Source organism: Pan troglodytes, chromosome 18, assembly GCF_028858775.2.
Source record: "Pan troglodytes isolate AG18354 chromosome 18, NHGRI_mPanTro3-v2.0_pri, whole genome shotgun sequence".
Taxonomy (NCBI): domain Eukaryota; kingdom Metazoa; phylum Chordata; class Mammalia; order Primates; family Hominidae; genus Pan; species Pan troglodytes.
This window is the reverse complement of record NC_072416.2, coordinates 73,357,264-73,380,388: the sequence shown is the minus strand read 5'-3', so window position 1 is coordinate 73,380,388 and position 23,125 is coordinate 73,357,264. Positions and strand designations below refer to the sequence as shown.

General features: G+C 59.3%; 1 protein-coding gene and 1 long non-coding RNA gene across 20 annotated transcripts in view; one reads left to right on the top strand and one right to left on the bottom strand.

Moving 5' to 3' along the window:
- Positions 1-1,953: 1,953 nt before the first annotated feature.
- The window catches only part of BCAR1 (BCAR1 scaffold protein, Cas family member), a 39,893-nt gene continuing 18,721 nt past the window's right edge, over positions 1,954-23,125 (top strand). For 2 of the 19 annotated variants that reach the window (XM_016930190.3, XM_016930179.3), the window contains exon 1: positions 18,367-18,525. In XM_016930190.3, the coding sequence (XP_016785679.1) occupies positions 18,514-18,525 (12 nt within the window). In that variant the 5' untranslated portion in view covers positions 18,367-18,513. The other 17 variants (XM_016930185.4, XM_063797438.1, XM_054668468.2 and 14 more) reach the window with 17 other exon arrangements.
- On the bottom strand, positions 4,421-16,008 carry LOC129137355 (uncharacterized). The gene is made up of 2 exons (XR_008539829.1): positions 13,742-16,008; positions 4,421-8,774 (listed from the first exon to the last, which is right to left on the bottom strand). It is a non-coding gene; the product is annotated as an uncharacterized LOC129137355 (long non-coding RNA).

Below are 23,125 nucleotides of genomic sequence, written 5' to 3'. Positions count from 1 at the left end.
AACTCCCTCCTCCTTGGCTGTGGATGGCGCACAGGGACTTCCTTCCAAGAAGTACCCTACAGAAAGCAGGGGGAAAAAGAGTCGCCTTACAGTGGAGACCCCTGACAAACACTCCCTCAGCCAGGTGGTCAGGGTGAGCCTCAACAGTGATCATACTTCATGTTGTCAGTATGCACCCCAATATGATGGGATGAAAATGGCACTTGACCTCTGGGGTCTTCCTCCCCAAAACCCACAACCCAGTCTAATCGTAAGAAAAACGTCAGACAAATCCTAATTGAGGGACATCTATAAATGTTTTATTTCATTCTGTAAATGTTTCCCGCACACCTCAAAACTGTCAAGGTCATCAAAAACAAAGTCTGAGAAACTGTCACAGCCCAGAGGAACCCAAGGAGACGTTGGGATCTTGGATGGAATCCCAGAACAGAAAAAGGACATTAGGTAAAAACTGGAGAAATCTTTGGCCAGGCGCAGTGGCTCACGCCCGTAATCCCAGCACTTTGGGAGGCTGAGGCAGGTGGATCACTTGAGGTCAGTAGTTCAATACCAGCCTGACCAACATGGTGAAACCGCATCTCTACTAAAAATACAAGAAAAAAATTGGCCCGGTGCAGTGGCTTACCCCTGTAATCCCAGCACTTTGGGAGGCTGAGGCAGGCGTATCATGAGGTCAGGAGTTTGAGACCAGCCTGAGCAACATGCTGAAACCCCATCTCTACTAAAAATACAAAAAAAAAAAAAAAAAAAATTAGCCAGGCATGGTGGCACGCGCCTGTAATCCCAGCTACTCAGGAGGCTGAGGCAGGAGAATCGCTTGAACCCAGGAGGCAGAGGTTGCAGTGAGCAGAGATGGAGCCACTGCACTCCACCCTGGGAAACAGAGGGAGACTCCATCTCAAAAAAAAAAAAAAAAAAATTAGCTGTGCATGGTGGCCTACCCCTGTAATCTCAGCTACTTGGGAGGCTGAGGCAGGAGAATCGCTTGAACCCGGGAGGCAGAGGTTGCAGTGAGACAAGATCGTGCCACTGCGGTCCAGCCTGGGCAAGAAGAGCGAAAGTCTGTCAAAAAAAGAAAAAAAAGAGAAATCTGAATCAAGTGTGGACTTCAGTTAACAAAGATGTATCAGTATTGGTTCATTACTAATGCCACATGTTCCATGCTGAGTTTTTTTTTTTTTTTTTTTTGAGATGGAGTCTCCCTCTGTCGCCCAGGCTGGAGTGCAGTGGTGCGATCTTGGCTCACTGCAACATCTGCCTCCCGAGTTCAAGTGATTCTCTGGCCTCAGCCTCCCAAACAGCTGGGATTACAGGTGTGCACCACCATGCCCAGCTAATTTTTGTATTTTTAGTAGAGATGGGGTTTCACCACCATGTTGGTCAGGCTGGTCTTGAATGCCTGACCTCAGGTGATCTGCCCACCTTGGCCTCCCTAAGTGCTGGGATTACAGGCATGAGCCACTGCGCCCCACCTGACGGGAGATTATTACTAGTGCCTGGTAATCATTGCACTCTCCCAGGGCAGGAGCTCCTTTGCCAGAGAAGTCCCTGGTCACCTGAAGAGGGGTACAGGGAGACAAGGAGCCACTTCCCAGCCCTCAGCCCCTCTAGACATGGCAAGGTCCTGGGGACAGAGGCCAGCTTGGATGTCAGGAGAGCTGGTTGTGAAGCTTGTCTCTGCACAGATTTACTCCATGGCCAGGTCCAAATTCCTTTCCCTCCAGAGGCCAGGGACAAAAATAGTCCCGGTGTGAGGGCCTCGCTTAGCTCTCAAGGACCCTCTCAGGGCGCTGGCACCTGCTCTGGCAGCCCAGCTGTTGCTTCTGGTTGGAACTGCCAGCCTTGAAGCCCCAGAGGCTGTTCCCTATAGGATGGAGTGAGTCATCCTGGGATCATTTGCCTGCCAGGAGTGGGTGAGGGAGGAGCAGCCGCCGCCTTCACAGACACCTGGTAGTGTCAGGAGAGGGCATGCACTGCCCTGGTGAGGCTCCTCTGGCTGCCCCCAGGCCCACACCCAAGGATCCCTGCCTCAGAGTAAGTGAGGGCTCTAGCCAGGGTCCCCTCTCTCCCTGCTAAGGGTTGAGTTAGTGATGCCCTAAATAAGCAGCCCCTGGGGCGGTAAGAGGCAGGATGAGATGGATTGGAGGGTCCAGCTCCATCTGCGCCCCTCCCTTGGGCTCTCCTTTCCCTGTGCCCAGGCAGGTAGAAGGGATCTTTCTCCGCCGCCCGCCCCATTCTGGCCGGGGCACCTAGATATGGGGGAGATGGGAAAGGAGACAGGAACAGTGGGCCCCAAGCAGGAGCAAGGGAGGGAGGTGGGGTCTGGGCGAGGAGTGAAGGAGAGGGCCAGGGTGGTGGTGGGTGGGGGCACCAGAGACAGCAGGGCGTGTGGCCAGGAGCCCGGCGCCAGGCAGAGCTGCTGCTCCCAGCTCAGGAGCCCCTGTGCCAGCTGGATGCGGGCGGGTGGGCACGGGCAGGGCCACGTGCCAGACATGCACAGAGCGCCCTTTGAGGAGGTGGCAGCTGTCGGTCCAGGCCCTCCCCCGGCTTGCTGTGGCCCTGCTTGGCCCCTCCAACAATGCCTTGCTGAGCACTGGGCTGCGGACGCTGATGTGCACAGTTGGGAACCCCACTCAAGAGGTGAAGGGGCAACCATACTCTACTGGAGCAGGGAAGGACCCCTCATCACTGCCAGAACAGGGACTTGGGTCTCTTGTGGGAGGCCTAGATTTCCCTCTTTCTCTCATACCTCATACCCCCTCATTGCTGCTGGCCTCTTGGGATCCTCACCGGGACACTCCTGGAGAAAAGATCAAGGCTGCGCGCCCCTTGGGGAAAAAGGCTGAAAACCCAGTCGGTGACCTGCTACTGGGGGCTTTTGGGAGCTGGGGGAAGTCAGCCTGCTGCCTGGCTCTGCTTCCTCCATCCAGCCACCGTGGCCTCCCGGCACAGCATCCCTGGCAGGCAGAAGGGCCCGCCCCCCACATGGGCACCCACACAGAGATTCCCTAGGCAGCTGGAGCTTTCTGCCCCCAGGTCCCCGCCATGAGCCCGGGCTGCGGCAAACCAGCCTCATGGAGCTGGCTCCGTCTTTCCTCCCTGGGGTGGGCAGCGCTGACCTCCGGGACACTGCTCTGGACCCCAGCCCCACTTGCTCTAGATGCTCACCCACCGTCCCCAGGCAGCAGAACAGAGGGGTCGGACCCCTGGTCCTTCCTTTGAGTGGGTGAGGGATCTCAGTACCTGGGCCTATGAAATGTAACGGGGCATCAGCAAGGCCTGCCTGGCAGGAGTGGAGCGATGGGGACGAACATGCACGTGCCCAGTGGCTGCAGGTGCCATGTGTGGGCACCATGGTAGATGCGAAACAGCTGAAATTGGGGGTGTTTAGCCTGGGGAAAGGAAGTCTCAGGCCCACGAAGGCTCGTCTTCCAGCCTCTGGGAGGACGGTGGGCTGAGGGTGGGCCCAGGAGTGGGGGTTACAGGGACACAGGATCCTCCCTAGAAGCCAGGTCAGATGTCACTGTCAGGGCGACCCCAGGATGAGCTAGACTGTTTCCGGGGTGGGGAGCTCCTCTTCCCTGGGGGTCTCGGGGCTCGCCCTCAGCTGGGGGAGGGCAGAGGGGCTCCGGGAGGCCTGCTATACTGCCCCGCGATCGCCTCCCGCCGGCCGAGCCCTCCCCGGTCTGCGCCCGGACACAGGGCCTAGGAGCCCGGCCAGGGCCACAGGGCAGTGTAGTGTTGGGGGAGGGGACTGGTTGGGCGACCCAGAGCTGGTGCGACTGGAGGTGGCCCGCGAGGGATCGGCGAGGAGCGGAGGAGACCGCGCCTCCCCGCCGCGTTGGGCCGACAGAAAAAGGCCTAGGTCCGGGGTCCTCACCTTTAACGCGTCCCTGGCCGCGGAGACGGTGGGGAGGGGCGGCGCGGGCGGCGCATGCGCGGCGCGGCTGGAGCGGCCGGACAGTCCGGCGTCCGGGAACGCTCAGGAGCCGGAGGAGCCGGAAAGCGCCGGGACCCCTCGCGGGGCCTCTGAGCGGCGCGGGCGGACCCGAGCCCCCAGCCCGCTGGCGCCGCTGCCCGCCAGGCCCCGGGGGCGGCGGCCAAGATGTCCGTGCCTGTGAGTACCGCGCCGCCCGGGACCCCGGGCCGGCTGTCCCCCGCCCGGCTGCGACCTCGCCCCGCCCGCTGCGGGCCTGATGCCGCGTTGGCTCCCGGACTGGGGGTCGCCTCACTGGGGCCTCCTCGGCCCCGGGGGAGAGCGCACAGGCTGGGGGAGGCTCCCCCAAGCCGGCCTCTCTGCCCCCGCCTTTCCATCCTCTTTCAGGAGAGCTGGATCGGGCTGGGGTCCGTACTGTCCCCTCGGGGAGCCCCCCAAGATGGCTAGGTCGGGAAGACTCTTTGTTGGTCCCCGGGAAACCCCTGGGACAGCTGGGCCAGGCAGGAGTCTGCTGCCCGCCAGGACCCCGCACCAGGACGGCTAGGCCTAGCGGGGAGGGGTCTCTGCCGCTCCCGGGACTCCCCTCCGGGACTGCTGGGCCGGATGAGGGGGTGGGAGGCCTGTGCTGTCCCGCAAGACCTCCCTCGGATTGCTGCCCTGCGGCGCTCCCGGGACTCCCCCGGGGTGGCCAGGTTGGGGCGCGGTCTCTGCCAGTCGCCGGAGCCACCCCTCCCCCAGGACGGCTTGGCTGGATGGGAGCCGTGCCTGCCCTCCACGGCGGATGGGCTCACTTTCCTGGGAAGTTTTCCTCTCGCTGCGGAACCCCCGGGGCCCTGACTGGCCGCTTCCTCCCCGCTGACCGTAGGGAGTTTTCTGTCCGACACCCCCTCTTCCTGGCCGGGCAGCCTGGCTTCGGCAGACCCCCGGGCCATGTTTCCACACTTGGGCACTGGCATCTCTGAGCATCTCAGTCTCACCTCCTGAGGACAGCAAGTGGTCCTGGCTACCCCGGGTAACCAGGCCTCAGGTGCAGGCCCCACATGACAGATGGACAGACCGAAGTGGTAGGTGGGAGGCGGACACCCCGGCATCCTGCCAGGAAGGGACACCATCTGCACCTGGTGAGCTGTGGCCTCCAGCCATCGTTTCCCTGCCTAGTTAGGGGCTTTTCCCTCCAGAGCCCTGTCCAGTCTGGCCTTGTTTCTGGAACTGCTCCTCACCCGGAGGACCCCATCCTTTCCGTGAAGCAGGCAGTGGGGGCTTTCTGGCAAGTGGCCTTTTCATTAACTATCCCAGAGTGAGTGCAGATGACCAGAGGGAAGCTGGCCAAGTGCAAAGCATTGTCATTGTGGAATTAAAGAGCCCTCTCCTGCTCGCCTCCAGAAGTGGTAATGCATTTACAGATGAAAAAATGAGGGCTTCCAGACTGTGCTGATGTGAGCCCCGCCATCCGTTCTGGTTCAGAGCATAATCGTCTCGTCTTCAGAAAGAAAGAAGACAGAGCATGCCTGCCAAGCCCTTCCTCTCTTCTGTTCTGCTCTCCTGGAAAGTTCTGGACTTCTCTGGCCCAGGGCCTCAGGGGACTGGCCAGCCCTGCTCCTGTGGGCACTGGGCAGAGGGACAAGGTGGACCACCTGAGCCTGCTGGAGGGCCGGTATCCCAGGGCAGTAGCGATTAGGGAATGTCACTCTGGCCACATCCCAGCCTGGGCGGGCCTCTATGGGGAGGTCCCCGTTTGATTTGGTTTGGTTGTCCACAGTAAGAGTCAAGCTCTGGGCATGGAGTCTGGGATGGCACCCTGACCCCTTGCCTTACAGGACTTTGGGCAGCCTTCTTTGGCACTGTGCCTCATCTGTAACAAGAGAGGGACAGCGGGCTGGGTAGGACTTGGACAGATAGGCACTGTCGTGGGGACCTGCAGCCTGGCCACACCATCACGGGCTCTGAGTCATCTCCTACCCTCTCCCTTGTAGTCACAGCCCAGGAGAATTCTGCTGGGGGTGGGCAGAGGTCTTTGCCATCTGCCCCCTACGTGGCTGGCTGGCAGATCACCGTGGCTCTCTCTCCTGGGACCTTGGGCAGTGTGTGAGGTGGTGGGGCCAAGAGGAGAATTCATTTTTGGAACAGTCGTGAAGTGTTCGGAAAATTGCTTTCATGTGCTGAGGAGGCCCTGCGGAGGCTTCCAGACCGAGCTGCCTGCTCAAGCCCTGCCCTTGGAACCCAGAGTGGCGACTGCTCAGGGACACGTCTGGGTTTTAAGCACACCCATCCATTTGGGCAGTCTTTTCCTAGATGGGCTGACGCAGCAGGCACTTTGGCCCACAGAAATTATAAGATGCTTCAGAAGGGGATGGGAGGGGAAGCAGGGTGAGAGATTGGTGGGCTGGTTGTGCGGGTAGCGACCCCCTGAGTGTTGGGGGAGGGGAGATGCCAGGGATCAGCTGGTGTCACCTTGTCATTTGACTCACATGCAGTCCCGGACCCAGAGAGGGGAAGGAGCCAGGGCGTCCCGGCTACCTGCTCAGTGCCCCTTCCTCTGCTCCAGGCATAGAGCAGTGCAGTGCTCGCGTGGTGCCTGCACACCCTGTGCGTATTCCCATGCCTTCCTCTCGCCCAGCGCTCTGGGCCTGACTCTTCCTGCAGCTGAGAGGACACATTTGGAAGGAAATGTGCCACCCACCTCAGACCTCTGGCTGGCATTGGCTTGGGAGTCCATGTTTAGGGGTGGCAGGTGCTGGCCACCCCCAGCCCTGCCAGGTAAGAGGCCAGCTTCCAGCTGCAGAGAGGCCTCCCTGCTGTCTGTTCTGCTTCTTGCTTCCCATCTGTGAAGTGAGTGTGGCCACTCCACCTCCTCCTGTGCTCCTTCGTTGAGGGATGGCTCCTTTCAGGGATGCTGCCCTGTGTGCTGGGCACTGGGCTCAGGACCTCACAGGCCCACAGAGGGCCTGTGTCTTGCCAGGGTCACATGGCCAGTGAGAGGTGGAGCCAGGGTGGGAGCCAAATATGACAGGATCCAAAGCCATAAAATAAGCATCATCCTGCATGGCCTCTACTTGTGGGGACTGCAGCCTGTTGAGCTGTGGACAGCAGCCAACCCTCCACCTATGGCTTCCCAAAGATGAGTTTGTGTCACCTCTTCTGCGTCCCTGGGAGGCAAAGCACCCTGGGCTCAGAGCAGGTAGCACCCAAGGCTGTGCAGCAGGGTGGGTCTAGCCCCAGCCAGCCCCAGCAGTGGTAGATGGAGATGAGTAGACCAGCCTCAGCATCTGGTTGAAACCTTGGCCAGCAATCCTGGGACTGGCTCTGTGCCAGGCAGTGGTGTGAGTGGGGGAGCTGCCCAAGGAGCCATGAGGTCTGCCCTGGGGTTCATAGCTGGCCTGGCAGCCAGGCAGTGGACAGAGAGAGTGGGATGAGGCAGTGTCCAGGTTCAAAGTCCGCAGCTCAGGCCCCACTGCCCCTGCCGCACCCTCTTCTGCCGCTGGGCCTTGGCTTAGCCTGTCCCTCCCTCTGTAGGAAGTGATCTCCAGCCAGCTGCCTCGTTCACCAGGTCATTCCCATTCACCTCAAGCTCTGCGCCATCATCCATAGGAAGCCTTCCCGGCGCCGTCTGCCATTGTCCATTTGTTGGTGGGGTGATGTGGTTGTGTCAGGCTCCCTCTTCACACTGCAGAACCCATGACTGCTTGCCCCGCTGTCTCTCTGTGCCTTCTGGCTGCAGCTTGCCCCTGGCCGCCTGCTGAGTATGTGGCCCCAGGAGTACCGTGGAGCCCCCACAGGCCAGTGGCTGTATCCCCATGCAGAGCCTGGGATCTCAGCCACTCTCCTCAGAGCCTTGCTTGAGGCTGAAAGGGGTTCCTGGAGAGGCTGCTTCGGGGTGGGGAGAGTGTTTTGGTGGGTCAAGGGCAAGGGCTCTAGAGTGAACAGTGTTGGCTCTGTGCCTTGAGTGAGTTACTGAACCTCCCTGAGCCTCAGTTTCCTCCTCTGTGTCATGGGGATGTTAAGAGCACAGAGCTCCTGGGATTTTGTGAGAATTTGGTGAGGGGTGACCAGAGCTGTTAGAAGGAGGGTGATTAAGTAACAGCAGCTACTGCTGTGGAGATTATTGTCTTCATGTGGCCATGGTTGGCTAGTGCAGTGGCTCAGACCCATTCCTGACTCCTGGGCAGCCAGCGTGGGGAGGAGGCTGGGCTGGGCCCAGGCTGATTGGCCTCTGCCCCTAGGGTTCTGTGGCCCTTTCTTTATGGTCAGTGTGGTTTCTGCCAAGGCCTTGGTGGTGGGATGACCCTGGCCTCTCCCCTGCCCGGGCATGGCCTGCAGGACCCTGGCCTCTTGAGCCTTGGATGGTCAGGTCCTTGTCTTCACTCCACCCAGAGAGTGACCTGCATTGGGGCAACCAGCTGGCCCCATTGCATCTATGCAGCTGCTGCCCTGTTCCAAGTGCCCCCAGGAATGAGGCGGCATTGCAGGCCATGGGAGCCGCTGCAGTGGTGCAGGCCTCTGCTCAGGTGTGGTCTGCAGCAGTCGGGCCAGCACGGGGCAGGCAGGGCCTCTGAGGGAGGCTGGTTCCACCCCTGCCTGGGGATCATGGCTCCTTAAGGGAGGGGCCTACAGCCGGGAGGGTGAGTGGGGGGCCTGGGTGATACCTGCACACCTCCCCATTTCCTACCACTGGTGCCCTGGTGTTCTGGGGCCCACACCACCTTCCCTCTGTCTGCTTACCTTCACCCCTGGCCTTGGACTTGGCTTTGCTGCAGCCCTGCGTGTGTCCTCCAGGTCAAGCCCCATTGTTTCTATGGCTCACTCTCAGTCCTTGTGTGCTGGGCCATTGTCTCCCTCTCTGCAGGAAAAAGGAAAAAGAGTTCTGGGGACAGGTTGGGGACCTCGGTAGAGGTGTGGAAGGGATGCTTGCTCTGGTGAGATGGTCACAAGTTGCGGCTCTGAAGTTAATCTCTTCTCCAAGGGGGATTAGAGGCTGGGAAGGTTTTTCAGTCATTTTAATTTATTATTTAAGCCCTACCAAATTCCAAGAAGGATTTGAAGCAGATTATGGCAGAAGACACAAATAGTCTGGGATCATGAAAAGATCTGGAATTATGTAATGTATGGGGAAGGAGGAAGAATTATCCCAGAAAGCCGAGGCTCAGTAGGCATCCAAATTTAACTTGAAGCTCCCTGATGGTCAGGGCAAAAAGAGTAGCATGGTGGGTTTAGGCTTGCAGTATCTATTTTTGGTATTTGTAATGCCATGTATTTTTTCTTTGCTTTGTTTTATTTTTTACCAGTCGAAACTCTTATTGAGGTAAATTTTACATGTCGTGAAATGTGCAGATGTTAAACAAACAGTTAGTTGGATGAGGTTTTTTTTTTTTTTTTTTTGAGATGGAGTCTCACTCTGTCACCCAGGCTGGAGTGCAGTGGCCTGATATCAGCTCACTGCAACCTTTGTCTCCCAGGTTCAAGTGATTCTCTTGCCTCAGCCTCCCAAGTAGCTGGGATTACAGGCATGTGCCACCATGTCCAGCTAATTTTTGTATTTTTAGTAGAGACACGGTTTCACCATGTTGGCCAGGCTGGTCTCGAACGCCTGACCTCATCCGTCTGCCTCGGCCTCCTGAAGTGCTGGGATTACAGGCATGAGCCACCGCGCCTGGCAGTTGGATGAGTTTTGATTAATATAGACCTTCATGTAGCCATCAGTCGAATCAAAATAACAAATGTCTCTATCACCCTGGCTTAAGTTTGCCTGTTCTTAAACTTTCTGCAACTGGAAGCCTACAGTAGATGCACTTTGGGGTCTGGCTTTTTCCTTTTTTTCTGAGATGGAATCTCGCTCTGTCACCCAGGCTGGAGTGCAGTGGCAGGATCTCGGCTCACTGCAACCTCTTCCTCCCGGGGTCAAGTGATTCTCCTGCCTCAGTCTCCCAAACAGCTGGGATTATAGGTGCCCACCACTATTCCCAGCTAATTTTTGTATTTTTAGTAGAGACAGGGTTTCACCATGTTGGCCAGACTGGTTTCGAACTCCTGACCTCAGGTGATCCACCCGCCTTGGCCTCCCAAAGTGCCAGGATTACAGGCGTGGGCCACTGAGCCAGGCCAGGTCTGGCCTTATTCCTCGAGCATATTGGTTTTATTCTTTTTGTTTTTGTTTTTGTTTTTGAGATGGAGTCTCATTCTGTCACCCAAGCTGTAGAGCAGTGGCATGATCTTGGCTCACTGCAACCTCCACCTCCTAGGTTCAAGCGATTCTCCTGCCTCAGCCTCCCAAGTAGCTGGGATTACAGGCGCCCGCCACCATGCCCGGCTAATGTTTTGTGTTTTTAGTAGAGATGGGGTTTCACCGTGTTAGCCAGGATGGTCTCAATCTCCTGACCTCGTGATCAGCCCGCTTTTGCCTCCCAAAGGACTAGGATTACAGGTGTGAGCCACCGCACCCGGCCAGTTTATTCTTTTTTGTTGCTGAGTAATGTTCCAGTAATGGATGTGCCACAAGATATTTATCCATTCCTTGTGGATGGATATCTATCTCTACCTTTAGTGTGCTGTGTCTGAGTCTGAGTCTTGCTGTGTTACCCAGCCTGGCCTCCTAGACTTAAACGATCCTCCTGCCTCAGCCTCCCCAGTAGCTGGGACTATAGGCATGAGCCACTGAAGCCAGCTTGTGCTGTGTGTTATTAAGTAGCGGAACACTGGCACTATTGTTGGCAAAATACCCCATTTAAGTATTTTATAAAACCTGATATCCAATTGTATGCCTTGAGGCATGCCTAGAGATCTGTGCCCCCAAATCCTGGATCTACCAAAGTTACTTGTTTGCCCAGAAAGTGGTATGACCACACTCCTCCCTGTCCCAGACCTCACCAGGTGTCCTAGAGTTTAAACTGCCTCTTTGCAGGTTATCTGGGAGGTTAAGTGTCTTAGGCTGTAGAGTCATCTGTGTTTCTGCCAGCTCCTGTGACCACTCCAGAGGTCCTGGTTGGGAGGTTTCTAAGGAGAGCAGGAGGCGGGAGAGGATGCAGCAGAAGCTACCTGCGTCCCTCCTCCTCCTCCTTCCCAGGCCACGCAGATTCCTGGGCTCTCTCTTTTTTTCCCTGGCCATCTGCCAAGGCACCCCTCCAGGCAGACACTCCTTGCTGCGCCTGCCCCAGCGCTGGAAGCCCTAAGCCCAGGAGGCACGCACCACTGAGCCAAGCCTGAGGAGGGTAGAGGGAGACTCCCTGCGTCCCTGGCCCCAGCATCAGGGTTTCTTCTGTGTGCTCCTGCGGCCACACTGGCTCTTCACGCCGAAGGAGTTGGCTTGCCTGTGCTATTTTTACAAATCTTTGCTGTTATTTTTTTCTGCATAATGAGTCTTAGCAAAAAATTCACACATCTGCTCAAATGTCACCTCCGCAGAGAAGCCCCCAAGCACCTTGTGTAGAACAGCCTCCCCCATCCCTCTGCTGTCTGCTTTGCAAGCGTTTATGTTTGTGCCCCTTAACACACACCTTGGAGTGTGAGTTCCCTGAGGACACGGCTGTTCTTTTACACAGCAGTGCTGCCAGCAGTTAGACCTCAGTCAGGAGGCGCAGATGTGTGAGTGTTGCTTTATAACATGCATAGTGAAAGTGACTGCAACCAGCCACTTCCTACTTTCCCCAGGGCAGTCCAAGAGGAGACCCTGCCTGTCTCCAGTGTTGGCGGGTGGATCTGGGGGCAGCAGAACTCCAAGGAAAGATTTTGCCCCAGTCTCTCAGACAAGGTTTCGGGGAAGGTGAGGGATGCTTAGGGCATCTGAGGAGCGGTGTCTATGCAGGCTGTAGGGAGAACAGGGAGGGCTTGGTTGCGGGATGGGCTTAGCACATGGGGTAGGCCAAGGGAGGGTGCGCCCTGGTGCCCAGCGGGGTGGGGCCAGTGTGTGATGGCGCAGGGTGTGGGTATCCTGCGGGCAGTGGGACACTAGGGTGCCACTGTGTGCTTGCCGGCCACCTGTGCCATCAGTCTGACGGCCCCAGGGTGGGCAGGGCTGCTGGTCGTGGGTACATTTAACAGATGGGCAAACTGAAACCCGAGCAGTACAGTGACTGGCTGAAGGCCCACGGCGAGTTGGAGTCATTAATATCTGCTCCCTTCCTCTAGTCTAAGCCTGGGTGAGAGCCTGAGCCTGGGTCTCCCAGGGCAGAGGAGCCTTTATCTATAGGCCGGCGTAGGCTCCAGTGGGACACCCAGCCTAGCCCCACGATGCTGTCCAAGGAGGGAGAAAAAGCATTGCTTTTCCACCAGGCACAGTGGCTTACGCTTATAATCCCAGCACTTTGGGAAGTCAAGGCGGGAGGATCGCTTGAGCCCCCAGGAGTTGGAGACGAGCCTGGGCAATATAGTGAAACCCCATTTCTACAAAAAATAAAAAAATTAGCCAGGCATGGTGGTGCACACCTGTAGACCCAGCTAGTCAAGAGGCTGAGGTGGGAGGATCGTTTGAGCCCAGGAGGTTGAGGCTGCAGTGAGCTGTAACTGTGCCACTGCACTCCAGCCTGGGTGACAGAGACCTTGTCTTTAAAAAAAGAAAAAAAAGCATTGCTTTCCCTGTGGCTGCCACAGCTCTGTCTTCCCTGTATCCACTCTTTCCGTCACTGCCACCCAGAGCCCCCAGGGTCCCCTCTTGTGATTCCACTGGCCCCTGGCCTGCTGACCCCAGCAGAGTGGCCGGGTGGGTATCTGTGGGTGTGGGCCCCTGTGTTCTACGAAAGTGGCCGGGAGTGGGCAGCAGATGATGTGTGAAGTCACCCCCCTCCGCCCAGTACACTGGGGTTGGTTGCCATGGGAGAGCAGATGGCTGGGCTGGGTTGGGCTGGGGAGGCCTCCTGACCACACCCTCATCCCTGCCCACCCGGCCAGTCACTGGAGAGCTGGGCAGCCCCCAGCCATGGAGCTTCCTCTCTGAGGACGAGGACAGAGCTTGCCGCTTTGCCCCTCTTTCCCCCTTCCAGCCAGGACTGAGCCCCTCTCTTCCCCCTCCCCCAGGCAGTGCTGAGGGGCTGCCTCTGCCATAGGGCGCAGATTCAGGAGGGGGACCTGGTGGTCAGCAGCGGGGCAGAGTGCACATGGCCCCTCCTCACTGCACACAGGGGCGCCGCTGGTCCAGGAGGACCTGTCTGGGAGGGCCTTGTGCTGGTGCCTGCCCCACCTGCCAGCCCCAGGAGGCTGGGCAGGAGGGGAGAGCTGAGAGAGGAGGGTGCAGAAGAGGAAGGGGTTGCTGGGGTGGGCGGAGAGCCTCTGAACGGCACCCTGGGGCTGCCTTGCTGGCTCACACCGGCCTCGGGCCGCTGTGAGCTGAGCCCCTCTCTGAGGCAGGCACCTACGGCAGGGGCCTCTGCTGCTTGTTAATTTCCAGATAATTTGGAAAGTTGTGCTGCCTCTTCCAGTCCTGTTTCTGACAGGCCTGAAGTGGAGGCGTAGGGCTGGATTTAGTGGGATGCAGGCCAGGACTTGGAGTGCAGGGAGGCCCCACCCCCCACCCCCGTGCTGTGTCCCTTACCTGGCAGCTCTGCCCACACACCTTGGATACTGCCCCTGCCCCCGGGTCTCTGGGGACTGGCCTTGGGCATGCCAAAGGGGATGACCACTGGAGGGATTTGGCTTCAGGCTATAGGGCCCGCCCACCTTCCCACAGTCAGAGCCACTACTGGTAATGACAAACACTGCCCCGCAGTCACTCCACCCTCGAGAGCAGGGGAGGATGGGAAGCCCTTTATGGTAACAGCTCCAGCTTGAGTCCTGAGTGCATGCTCTGCAGTCTGGGGTCACCTGGGGTGGGGTGCTTACCAGTAGGCACACGCCTGGGTTATGAGGTGGAAGGTGCGAGCTCTGCTGGCCATGGGAGCTGCGTGGGGCATTGCCCCTCTCTCTGCCTCCAGGTAGCCATCGTTCCGTCCTGGTCCCAGGGCAGCAGTGAGGAATGACTGGTGTTGGGGTGTGGGCTGTCCGTTCTGTGTTTGACAGTAGGTTCACCTCTGTGCTATCCGCAAAGGTTCCGTGCCCTCGCCTGGGTTTTGTTTTTGTTTTTTTGAGACATAGTTTCGCTCTCTCGCCCAGGCTGGAGTGCAATGGCACCATCTTGGCTCACTGCAACCTCCGCCTCCCGGGTTCAAGTGATTCTCCAGCCTCAGCCTCCTGAGTAGCTGGGATTACAGGCATGTGCCACCACGCCCGGCTAATTTTGTATTTTTAGTAGAGATCCGGTTTCACCATGTTGGTCAGGCTGGTCTTGAACTCTTGACCTCAGATGATCTGCCCGCCTTGGCCTCCCAAAGTGCTGGGATTACAGGCATGAGCCACTGTGCCCAGCTGTTTTTTTTTGTTTGTTTGTTTTGAGATGGAGCCTTGCTCTATCGCCCAGGCTGGAGTACAGTAGCGTGATCTCAGCTCACTGCTTCACCTCCTGGTTTAAGCAATTATCCTGCCTCAGCCTCCTGAGTAGCTGGGATTACAGGTGCCCGCCACCACGGCCAGCTAATTTTTGTATTTTTAGTAGAGACGGAGTTTCACCATGTTGGACAGGCTAGTCTCGACCTCCTAAAGTGCTGAGATTACAGGCGTGAGCCACCTTGCCCAGCCTCGCCTTGGTTTTGAGCTTGCCACTGTGAGTGTCCAGCCTAGGGGGATGGTGTCAGCTCTCATTGGCCCACCAGAGATACCGTTTCTTCCTGTTCCTGGGGCTGGCAGTGCTCACCTCCGGCCTCAGGAAATCCTCTCCTGCTGCCGCTCCCAGAGCCGGCCATCAACCGAGTCCACCCTCCCTGCTGCTGGGAGGCCGAGGCTTCAGGAGGGGAAGGGGCTGTGTGCCTTTACACTGTGCAAACTGGTTTTAGCCTGCTCTTTTCACTTTAGTTTGTTGTAAGCATTTTCTTGCATTATTTCAGTCTTTGGAAGAGGCCATCTAATAGCTGCAAGCTATTCTATTGAGGCGCTGTGGTTTGTCTCACCAGTCCCCTAGAATTAGCATTGATAGGTGAGCCTGTTTTGCTCCATGCTTTGCTGTCATAAATGCTGCAGTGGATATTGGTGAGCATTGAGCAAGAAAAGTTCTGTGCAGTGGGTCTCTCCTGAAGGCAGATCTCAGAAAGCCCAAAGAGCAGGAACCCTATCCCAGGCTTATCTTTCCACTCGGGTCCAGTATAACCCCCTCCACTCCAGACACTTAGTGTCCTGGTGTGCTGGGTCCACCTGTTTTCTGTACAAACAGCTATTCCAGGCCCTGAGGGGTTGGAGACATCCCTTCCAGCCTGTGAGCTCATCTTCAACCTGGCTGGAGGTGCCAGGGCACTCCTGGGATGACACAACTGTCTGGGAGGGCCCTGTGCTGGTGCCCCGGCCACATATCTGCAGCTGTCTCCCTTGGTCTGGCAACAACCTCTCCCAGCTCCTCCTTATTCAGGGCGTCTCTCCTTGCTGCCAGTCCCACTGTGTGTATACGCATGCGTGTGCGCTGTGTGTATGCAAGTGTGTGCCTCTGCACTTAGGCGTGACTTAACCACCCCCATCCTCCAGACTGGGGCAGCCTCAGATTTCTTCACCCAGGCCAGCCTATCCCATGAGGGCCACCTCTGAGGTTCCACCCAGTCAACAAATGTTTACTGCACCCCTTCTCACCAATGGGGCTAAACTTAGTGGGGTGGGGGTGGTGCTGGCCCCAGTGCTGAGCTCAGTTTTACTGGGGAGGAGGGTGCTTAGGTCTCAGTTGCCTGTCCTTTTGCAGTCTGAGTGTGACAGGGGTCTTTGGCTTTCTGAGCCTGGAGTGCTGCTGTCCCTGTCCCTAGATTCCCTTCCTGCTGCAGGGTGGGCTGAGGTCTAGCAGCCCCATTTCTTCCCTGGCCCTGTCCCTTCTGTGCCCCGAAATGTGTGGGATGGGGCAGTGGTTGGTAAACTGGGTCTCGGTCTCTTCATGTGAAAAATGGGGCTAGGCTGGGTGCAGTGGCTCACGCCTATAATCCCAGCACTTTGGGAGGCTGAGGTGGGTGAATCACTTGAGGTCAGGAGTTCGAGACCAGCCTGACCAATATGGTGAAACCCCATCTCAAAAAAAAAAAAAAAAAAAAAATTGGGGCTAACGGTGAGCCTGTTTTGCAGGATTGCTGTGTGCACAAAATAAATGCATGGGCATAGGGCCCCTGGCACTGGCTGGGCGCAGAGGCTGTGCTGGGTATGTGGGGCTGCGTCCCTGTCCTTGACAGCGGAGGTCCGGGAGGCTGGACTGGGGGTGGGGTGAGGTTCTGCCCCCATATACCCCGGCCAGAGCCTGGCCAGTGGGTGCTCCTCCCCCACCCCCCAGCTACATCCCCATCAACACTGTGGGGCTTAACTTCTGGGGCCTTGTTTCCAAAGCGGAAATGCCATTCTGGGAGGCACAGGCTTTGGGGGGAGGGAATTTAAGTGGAAAAGGAGCAAATTTTTGAAATGCCTGTGTCGGAGCCTGTTCCCCTTGCTGCCTCCTGCTCACACCAGCAGCCCCACCCCCAGTGCTGTTCTAATGCAGCTACTGGGGGAGGAGGGTCTCATCCCCCAAGGTTCCAGCCATCCACCTCCTCTCTGCACCGCCCTCCTTGGCCAACTAGGATGGAGCAGGGGCCAGCTCCCTTGAGGGCCAGGCCTTTTGTGTCCTTGCCCGTCCCTGCAGAGACTGCTGCCTGGAGCCCTGCCAGCAGGGCACTGCCTGCCCATGAGGCCTGGTCTCCCCTCCCCACAGAAGTGGAGGCCCAGGGATGACCTCAGGCTTCTGAGGGTCCCGCTGGTTCAGACCTGCTCTCTGGGAAGCTGGTGTGCCAGCCAAGCTGAGGAGTGGGTGGCTGGACAGGGTCAGGGTGCAGGAGGGGCCCGGCACAGCTCTTGGGAACAAGCAGGAGGAGATGGTCCAGGCAGCTTCCCTGAAGGCTGGCTCCTCTTCTGAGGCGAGGTGGGCTGTGTCGGGGAGGCACAGGGTGTTGGCTAGCTGTTCTGTTCCTCCTGAGGACTCTGGGTCACGCTCTGTCTCATCCCACTGCTCCTTCCTCACCCGCTGTGCTGTGAGTTCTGGCCAATGCTTCCCAAGCCAAATATTGAAGAAATGCAGACGTCCAGTTTTTTGGGAGGGGTGGGACACAGGAGTCTGTTTTTTAACTAGCTCCCCAGAGCACCTGAGCAGCCAATCCTGGGCTGTCCTAGCCCCTTTTCAGATGAGAAGGGAGCCCAGAGAGGGGAGAGGGCCTGCCAAGGTGGCACATCTGGCCAGGCGCTGCGTAGGCTGAGCCCTGGGGGTCAGGCAGAGGGGCAGCTGCAGGCCCACCTGGGCTTGTGTCTTTCATAGGCCATGCTTGAGAATTCTCTGCTGCGTGAAGCCGGGTCTACCCCGCTGCTTCCCTGCCACCAGGGCTGCCTCGTGGCATCCCATTGCTCAGCCAGTGGCCCAGGATTGTTGACTGAGGGTCCTGTCTGGTCTGGACCAGGCTCGGTCCTATGATCTCCCTGCAGATTGTGCGTCCCTGGCCTGGCCCAGGGGCTCTGGCACCCTGGTTCTGCTGCTTGGGGTGACAGTCACTGACCTGCAACCGAGCAAGGGGCGACTCAGGAGAGCCAAGGTTGTCTCCACTCGGTTTCCCGCGAGTGATTCTTCCTTCTATCTCCCTCATTCCCCCAGTGCCGCTCTCCTACCCCATGTCGCTGAAGCAGATGAGTTGGAGCAGGACTCAGGAGGGTACTGGGCCCAGGTTTTAGGCTGAACCTAGGAATGAGTAATGAGAGGAGGCAGATCAGCTGGAGGACCAGCCCGAGTCCCCAGATGTCGGCACAATGCAGGGGAAGGTAGGTGCTGCCCGTGAAAAGCGCTGGGTCGAGAGCTCGCCAGCCTCCCTGCTTGAGGCTTCATTTCCTGGGGTCCTTACACGGTGGGACCGTCTACAGTCGGAGCTGTGGTGGTGATGATTCGTCTCCTACAGGCTGGGGCACGCCCCCTCCCCTTTCCCTCTAGATTCAGATTTGAGTCCCACGGCCCATGGACACGCGATGAATGCCCTGGGGTTGGTTAGCGGGAAAGACAAGTCGACTTGAGGCCGTGTCTCGGCTCTGGAGGAAGAAGGCAAACCGGGCAGCCTTCCCAGAAGTGGAGGAGTTTGCGTAGGCCTTCGGTGCGTTCTCGCCTGCGTGGAAGGCGGGGACGTGCATTTGTTGGAAAGCGGTGTCCTGCGCCCTAGGCTGGAAGCCTGGCCTCGGGCAGGGGCCTGGAGCCTCGGGGTGGGAGGTGGGGGGCGGGGCGGGGGGCGGCCCCTACTGGGCGGGCTTCTGTCTGCGCGCCCGCGCCCCCGACAGGCGGCTTATTTGCATGGAGAGCGGCGGCGGCCAATGGGCGCGCGCGGCCGGGCATGCTGGGATCGGGCTGGGCCGGCTGGGCCGGCTGGGCCGTGGCGGCAGGCGGAGAGCGGCTGGACCGGCTCTGGGTGGCCGAGGCGGCAGCTGCGCGGCGGCACCGCGGCGGCTGCGGCGCGCTCGGAGCCCCGAGGGCACGCGGCCCCGGCAGCTCGGTGTGCGCCCCCGCGGGAGCCGGGGCCCCAGGCCCGCCGGACACCATGAACCACCTGGTGAGGGCGCCAGGCGGGGCCGGGCCGCGTCCGGGCTTGGAGGCGGCAGCGGGCTGGAAGGGGTTAAGCGAGCGGCATTTCCTGCCGGACCTGCGGGGCCTGGGAACCGCCGGCCGGGGTCCGCGGCGCCGGACCTCCTTCTGCCCTGGCCGGGAAGCCGGGAGGCAGGAACCGCGGGGGCTCCGGAGCCTGTGCGCCTCGGGGGCGTTGGCGGGGCCGGGCGCGGGGGCCGCCAGCCGGTAGGAGGGTTCCTGTGTTGGGAAAGTGGCTGGCGGGGCCCGCGCTCCCCGGCCGACGGCCGCCTGCTGTGTCACCTTGGGCCTCTGCGCCCTGCCTCCGAGCCTCAGTTTCCTCGGCTGCGAGGAGGGGCCGTTGAGCCTCTGGCGGGTGGTCCGGCTGGTGTGGCGTGGGGACTGCCCACCGGCTCCCGGAGAGGGAGGAGCTCCGGGGGAGCGAGGCCGGGCGGGCAAGTGCGTGGCGCCAGCGGGGAAGGCTGCGCAGCCGGAGCACCCGGCTCCAGTTAATGATTCACTCCGGCCGCCGGCGCCGGGTTCCGGGAGCGGAGCGGGGGTGGGGGCGGGCGCGCCGCGGGCTTTGCAGCCCCGCACGCCGAGCGCCGGTGGAAGCCGGGTCCTGGCCACAGGAGTCCTAGCCGCACGCGAGTGTCGCGGGAGGGGGCCAGGGCCGGGTTCTGCAGTGTGGACATGAAGGCTTTGGAGTCCATGGTTGGGGGACCCGCAAGAGCTAGAGCAGGGTCGGAGCTGCCTCTCGAGGGTCCGAGAGGCTGATCGCTGGGCCGAGGTGAGGGAGTTGGGAAAGCTGAGATTTGCCTAGGGGTGCGGGGTGAGGGGCTTACGGCCTGGAAGATGTTGGGGTTTCGAGTTCCAGATCGGGGACAGCAGCTCCTTTTCTACCACAAGGCTCCCGTTCCCTCCTGAGAGTCCCTGGTTTCCTTTCCCACACCCCTCCCAGGGCCCGCCGCAGCTTTGGTCACCTTCTCAGAATGACCATGGGTTGATCTCTTCTTTGCTAGTGAGATGTTTCCCATCGCCCTGGGCCGGGACACGCCCCCTCTTGTGCCCATTCCTTTCCCTTGGTGGAGAGTTGGGTGGTGGGGGCTGCCCGGCCTGTGAGAGCAGGTGTCGGGGTGCCTGGAGAATCGGGGCCCAGGTACGGGGGTGGCGGGGCTGTGGGGAAAGGAGCTTTGGGGAGGAGCTGCTGACACTTCCTCCTGGCACTGCTTGCCCGGGAGCTGGGTGGAGGCAGGGCAGGGCAGGGCAGTCCCAGGTTCTGCCAGGAAAGTCACCTTGGGCTGGGGCAGGAGGCTTGGAGCTTCTGGCCGTTACTGTTTGTCTGAGCAGGAGGGTGAGCACTGTGTACTGGTACCATGGCCCCAGGTCTAGGCGAGGGATGGAAATAAGGACAGTGCCACTAGGGCCTCCTGTCTGTGCAGGAAGGGCCCTGAGACAGCTCCTCAAACCCCTTTCCCATTATACGGATGGTGCAGATGGGGACACTGAGGTACAGAGAGACAGTCAGTTGTCCTCAGAATTGGATCCAGAACCTCGTCTCCTGGCATGGCCCCCCAGTGCAGCACCACATGTGGCCTCCGAATTCCCAGTCTGGGATTGGGGAGCTCTGGTCCTTGGGGGACCACCATGCTCTTTTGGAGTTGTCAACTTGGTAGGAACCCTCTGGTTGTGCCTTTGCGGCCCTCTCCTGGCATCTGCTGTCCCTTTAGGAGGTCCTACCACCCTCTTCTTCTGAGCCTGGACAACTCCTTCCCTTGCCCCCAGGAGCCCACAGCCGGCTAAACCAACTGGTCAGCTAGAACCAACCAGCAGGGGAGGTGCGCTCCAGGGGGGCTTCTAAGAGGAGGCAGTTTTGGAGTCAAAGGTGAAGTGTGGGGCGTGGGATTGGGTGATAGGGAAGTTTCTCCAGCAAAGACACTGGGCAAGCCTCTTCCTTGGCCCCCAGATAAGGGGCTGCAGGGTGGTCTCCGTGTAAGAAGGTGGGGCTCTGCCCTCTGTCAGGCCCTTCCTGGCCCTCCCAGCACAGGAGAGGCCCTGGCTCCACCTGTGTCTTGCTTCCCTGACTTCCTCCCACCTCTACATTCTAGCCTGGGGCAGAAGTAGGGTGGAGGGGTGGGTCTAGCCTCCTTGATGACACAGTTGGGGTTGGAGGTGGGGGCTACCCCTATTCTGGGCCTGGTGCTGTCCCTGAAGTCAGGGGTCAGCCTCACACTGAGCTCTCTGCCAAAGCCCCATATCACAAGCATGAGCTCCAGCAGGTCCGCTTGAGTGAACCCCGCTGATCCTGCCTGCAGGGGTATAGGCCTGGGGCCTGCCAGCCGTCCGCACTGTCTGCGGGGTGTTTTGGGTTGCAGGTTCCATGTCCTGAAGCAGGAGAGCCCTCCCCATGCCACCTCCTCTGCCCAGCCTCTTAGGGACAGTGCCTGGGATACCCTGGCTGGAGTGAGGACTGGGGTGTGCTTTCAGCCCATAGCTGGCCCTGGGCATAAAGGCATCTGCTGTGGTGCTGCAGCCAAGGCCAGGCTGTGCTCTGTGCTTGTGTCGGGGAGCCCTTGGCAGTGGCCACCCCACAGGTGGCTTTTTATTCCCTCCTGCTGCTGAGTGTCACGCGTGGGGCTGAGGGCCTGCACGCCTTCCCGGCCTCATCCTCTCCGACGATTCACGCCCTCCTAAGGCTGGCAGGATAGGAGCCATGCTCCCCTGGGGTGGCTCTGGAACGTGGGCCCCGTGCACAGGCTATGTAGTCTGCTCACACCCTTGCTGCCTGCCACCCGGGCACCCAGGACTTGAGCCCAGACCCTGGCCACCCTGTTGTCGTGGGAGTATTAGGGGAAGATGCCACTAAGGCTGGCAGGTCCTGGAGTTCCACCCAGGATGGGCACATGGGGGAGGGAAGAGGAGGTGCCCCTCAGAGCCTGAGGCCAGGACCAAGTGGGGTGATCAGGACCCCTCCAGGCGGGTCCTGGGTGCGGATGGCCAGTTGGGCGCATGCTTATTGGGCCTGCATCCGTTGGCCACGGAGGCTCTTTGGGACAAGCAAATAGAATGCCCCAGAAATAAACTTGGCCCAAGTTTGCGACGGTTCTGGGTATGAAAGAAGTCAGTGTTTCCCAAGTGCCTGCTATGTGCGAGGCTCTGTGCTGGGGCGGGTGCATGTGTGCGTTGGGGGCGTGGACAGGAGGGGTGGGAAAGGCCTGTGACATTTCCTCTGGTGGTTTCCACGAACCCAGGCGTCACCCCTCGTTGGAGATAAAGTGGAGCCACCCAGCTCCACCTTGTCTCAGCCTGGGGTCGGCCTCTGCTGCTTCTGGACTCAGTGACCCTGGGCTGTCAGGGAGCTTCTGAGCCTTGGTTTTCCTGTCTAGTAAGATGGAGGTAATCGTGTCTTATGGGGTTGTTTTGAGGGTTAAATGAGCTGGTGGCTGTGTGGGAAAGAGCTCTGCCTCCCGCAGGGAGGAACTGTGCTGTTCTTATTATTGTGAACTTAGTGACAAGTGTGGCACTATTACCCATTTCCTTGTCTGCCCCCAACCCTGGGGTCTTGGGCAGAGACCAGGAGTTCTTGCCTTTTTCTCCCAGCTTCCACCTTGTGCTGGCTTGCGGGTGCTGAGGTCACATTTGCTGGGTGAAAGGGTGCAGGCCAGATATGAGCCAGGCCTGGCAGAGAGGGTTTTGGTCAGCAGTGATACCTGCAGTGTTCTCTGCAGTTGGCTCGGGCTGGCCCTGCTCCTGAGAACTCCTGGGTTGTCCCTTCAGGCAACCAGGGACGGCTCCTTGGAGCAGCAGCATCTCCCCTTACCACTCGCCGACACCAGCTTCTGCCTGACCCAGAGAAGGAGTTTGGGGACAGCCACAGCACGTCCAGGGCTCCCAAGGCAGCTGGCAGAGCCAATGAGGAGACCCCAACACCCATCCGACGGCTGCAGCTCTCCCTGACGTGTGTCACCCACAGCCCTGGTCCCAGCCGCTGTGCTTCTCGGGGCCTGCCTGCCCAGCCCGGGTGGATATGGTGCCTAGGCGGGCCCCGGGGACACAATGAGGGCCATTCTCAGAGCCAGGCAGAGCGTGTGGGGCAGTCCTGTCAGTCCTATGTGCAACAGCTGGGATATTGTTTAGGGAGTGCTGGCATCAGGCTGGGGCTCTCCTCCTCTGGCTCTGCCCTTTGGGATGAGCAAGCCCCCAAAGGCCTTCCTGGGTTCCTCTGGTGCACATGCCCTTCTGAAGGAGTTACCCTTCTGAAGGAGGTAGACTTGTCCTCCTGTCCTGGGTGCCTGGGGTGCAGGGGTGTGAATTGGGCTATGTCAAGATATGCTGGGCAGTACTGTGAGGTGGGGGCAGAGGGGAGAAGGTGTCCCAGGAGGAGCCTTCCTGGAGGGGATGATAGTCCAGCATGTTCTGAAGTGGGAGTAGGGTGCGGCAGGAGTAGGGTACCAGAGAATGAGTGAGTCAGGCAGCAGCCTCCACTGCGCCTTGGACACAGGTGGCTGACAGTGTCCACCTGGACTGGCTTTGCACCCCTTCTGAGGTCACAGTTGTGTCCCTTGAAAACTTGGGCAGGAGCACCTGAC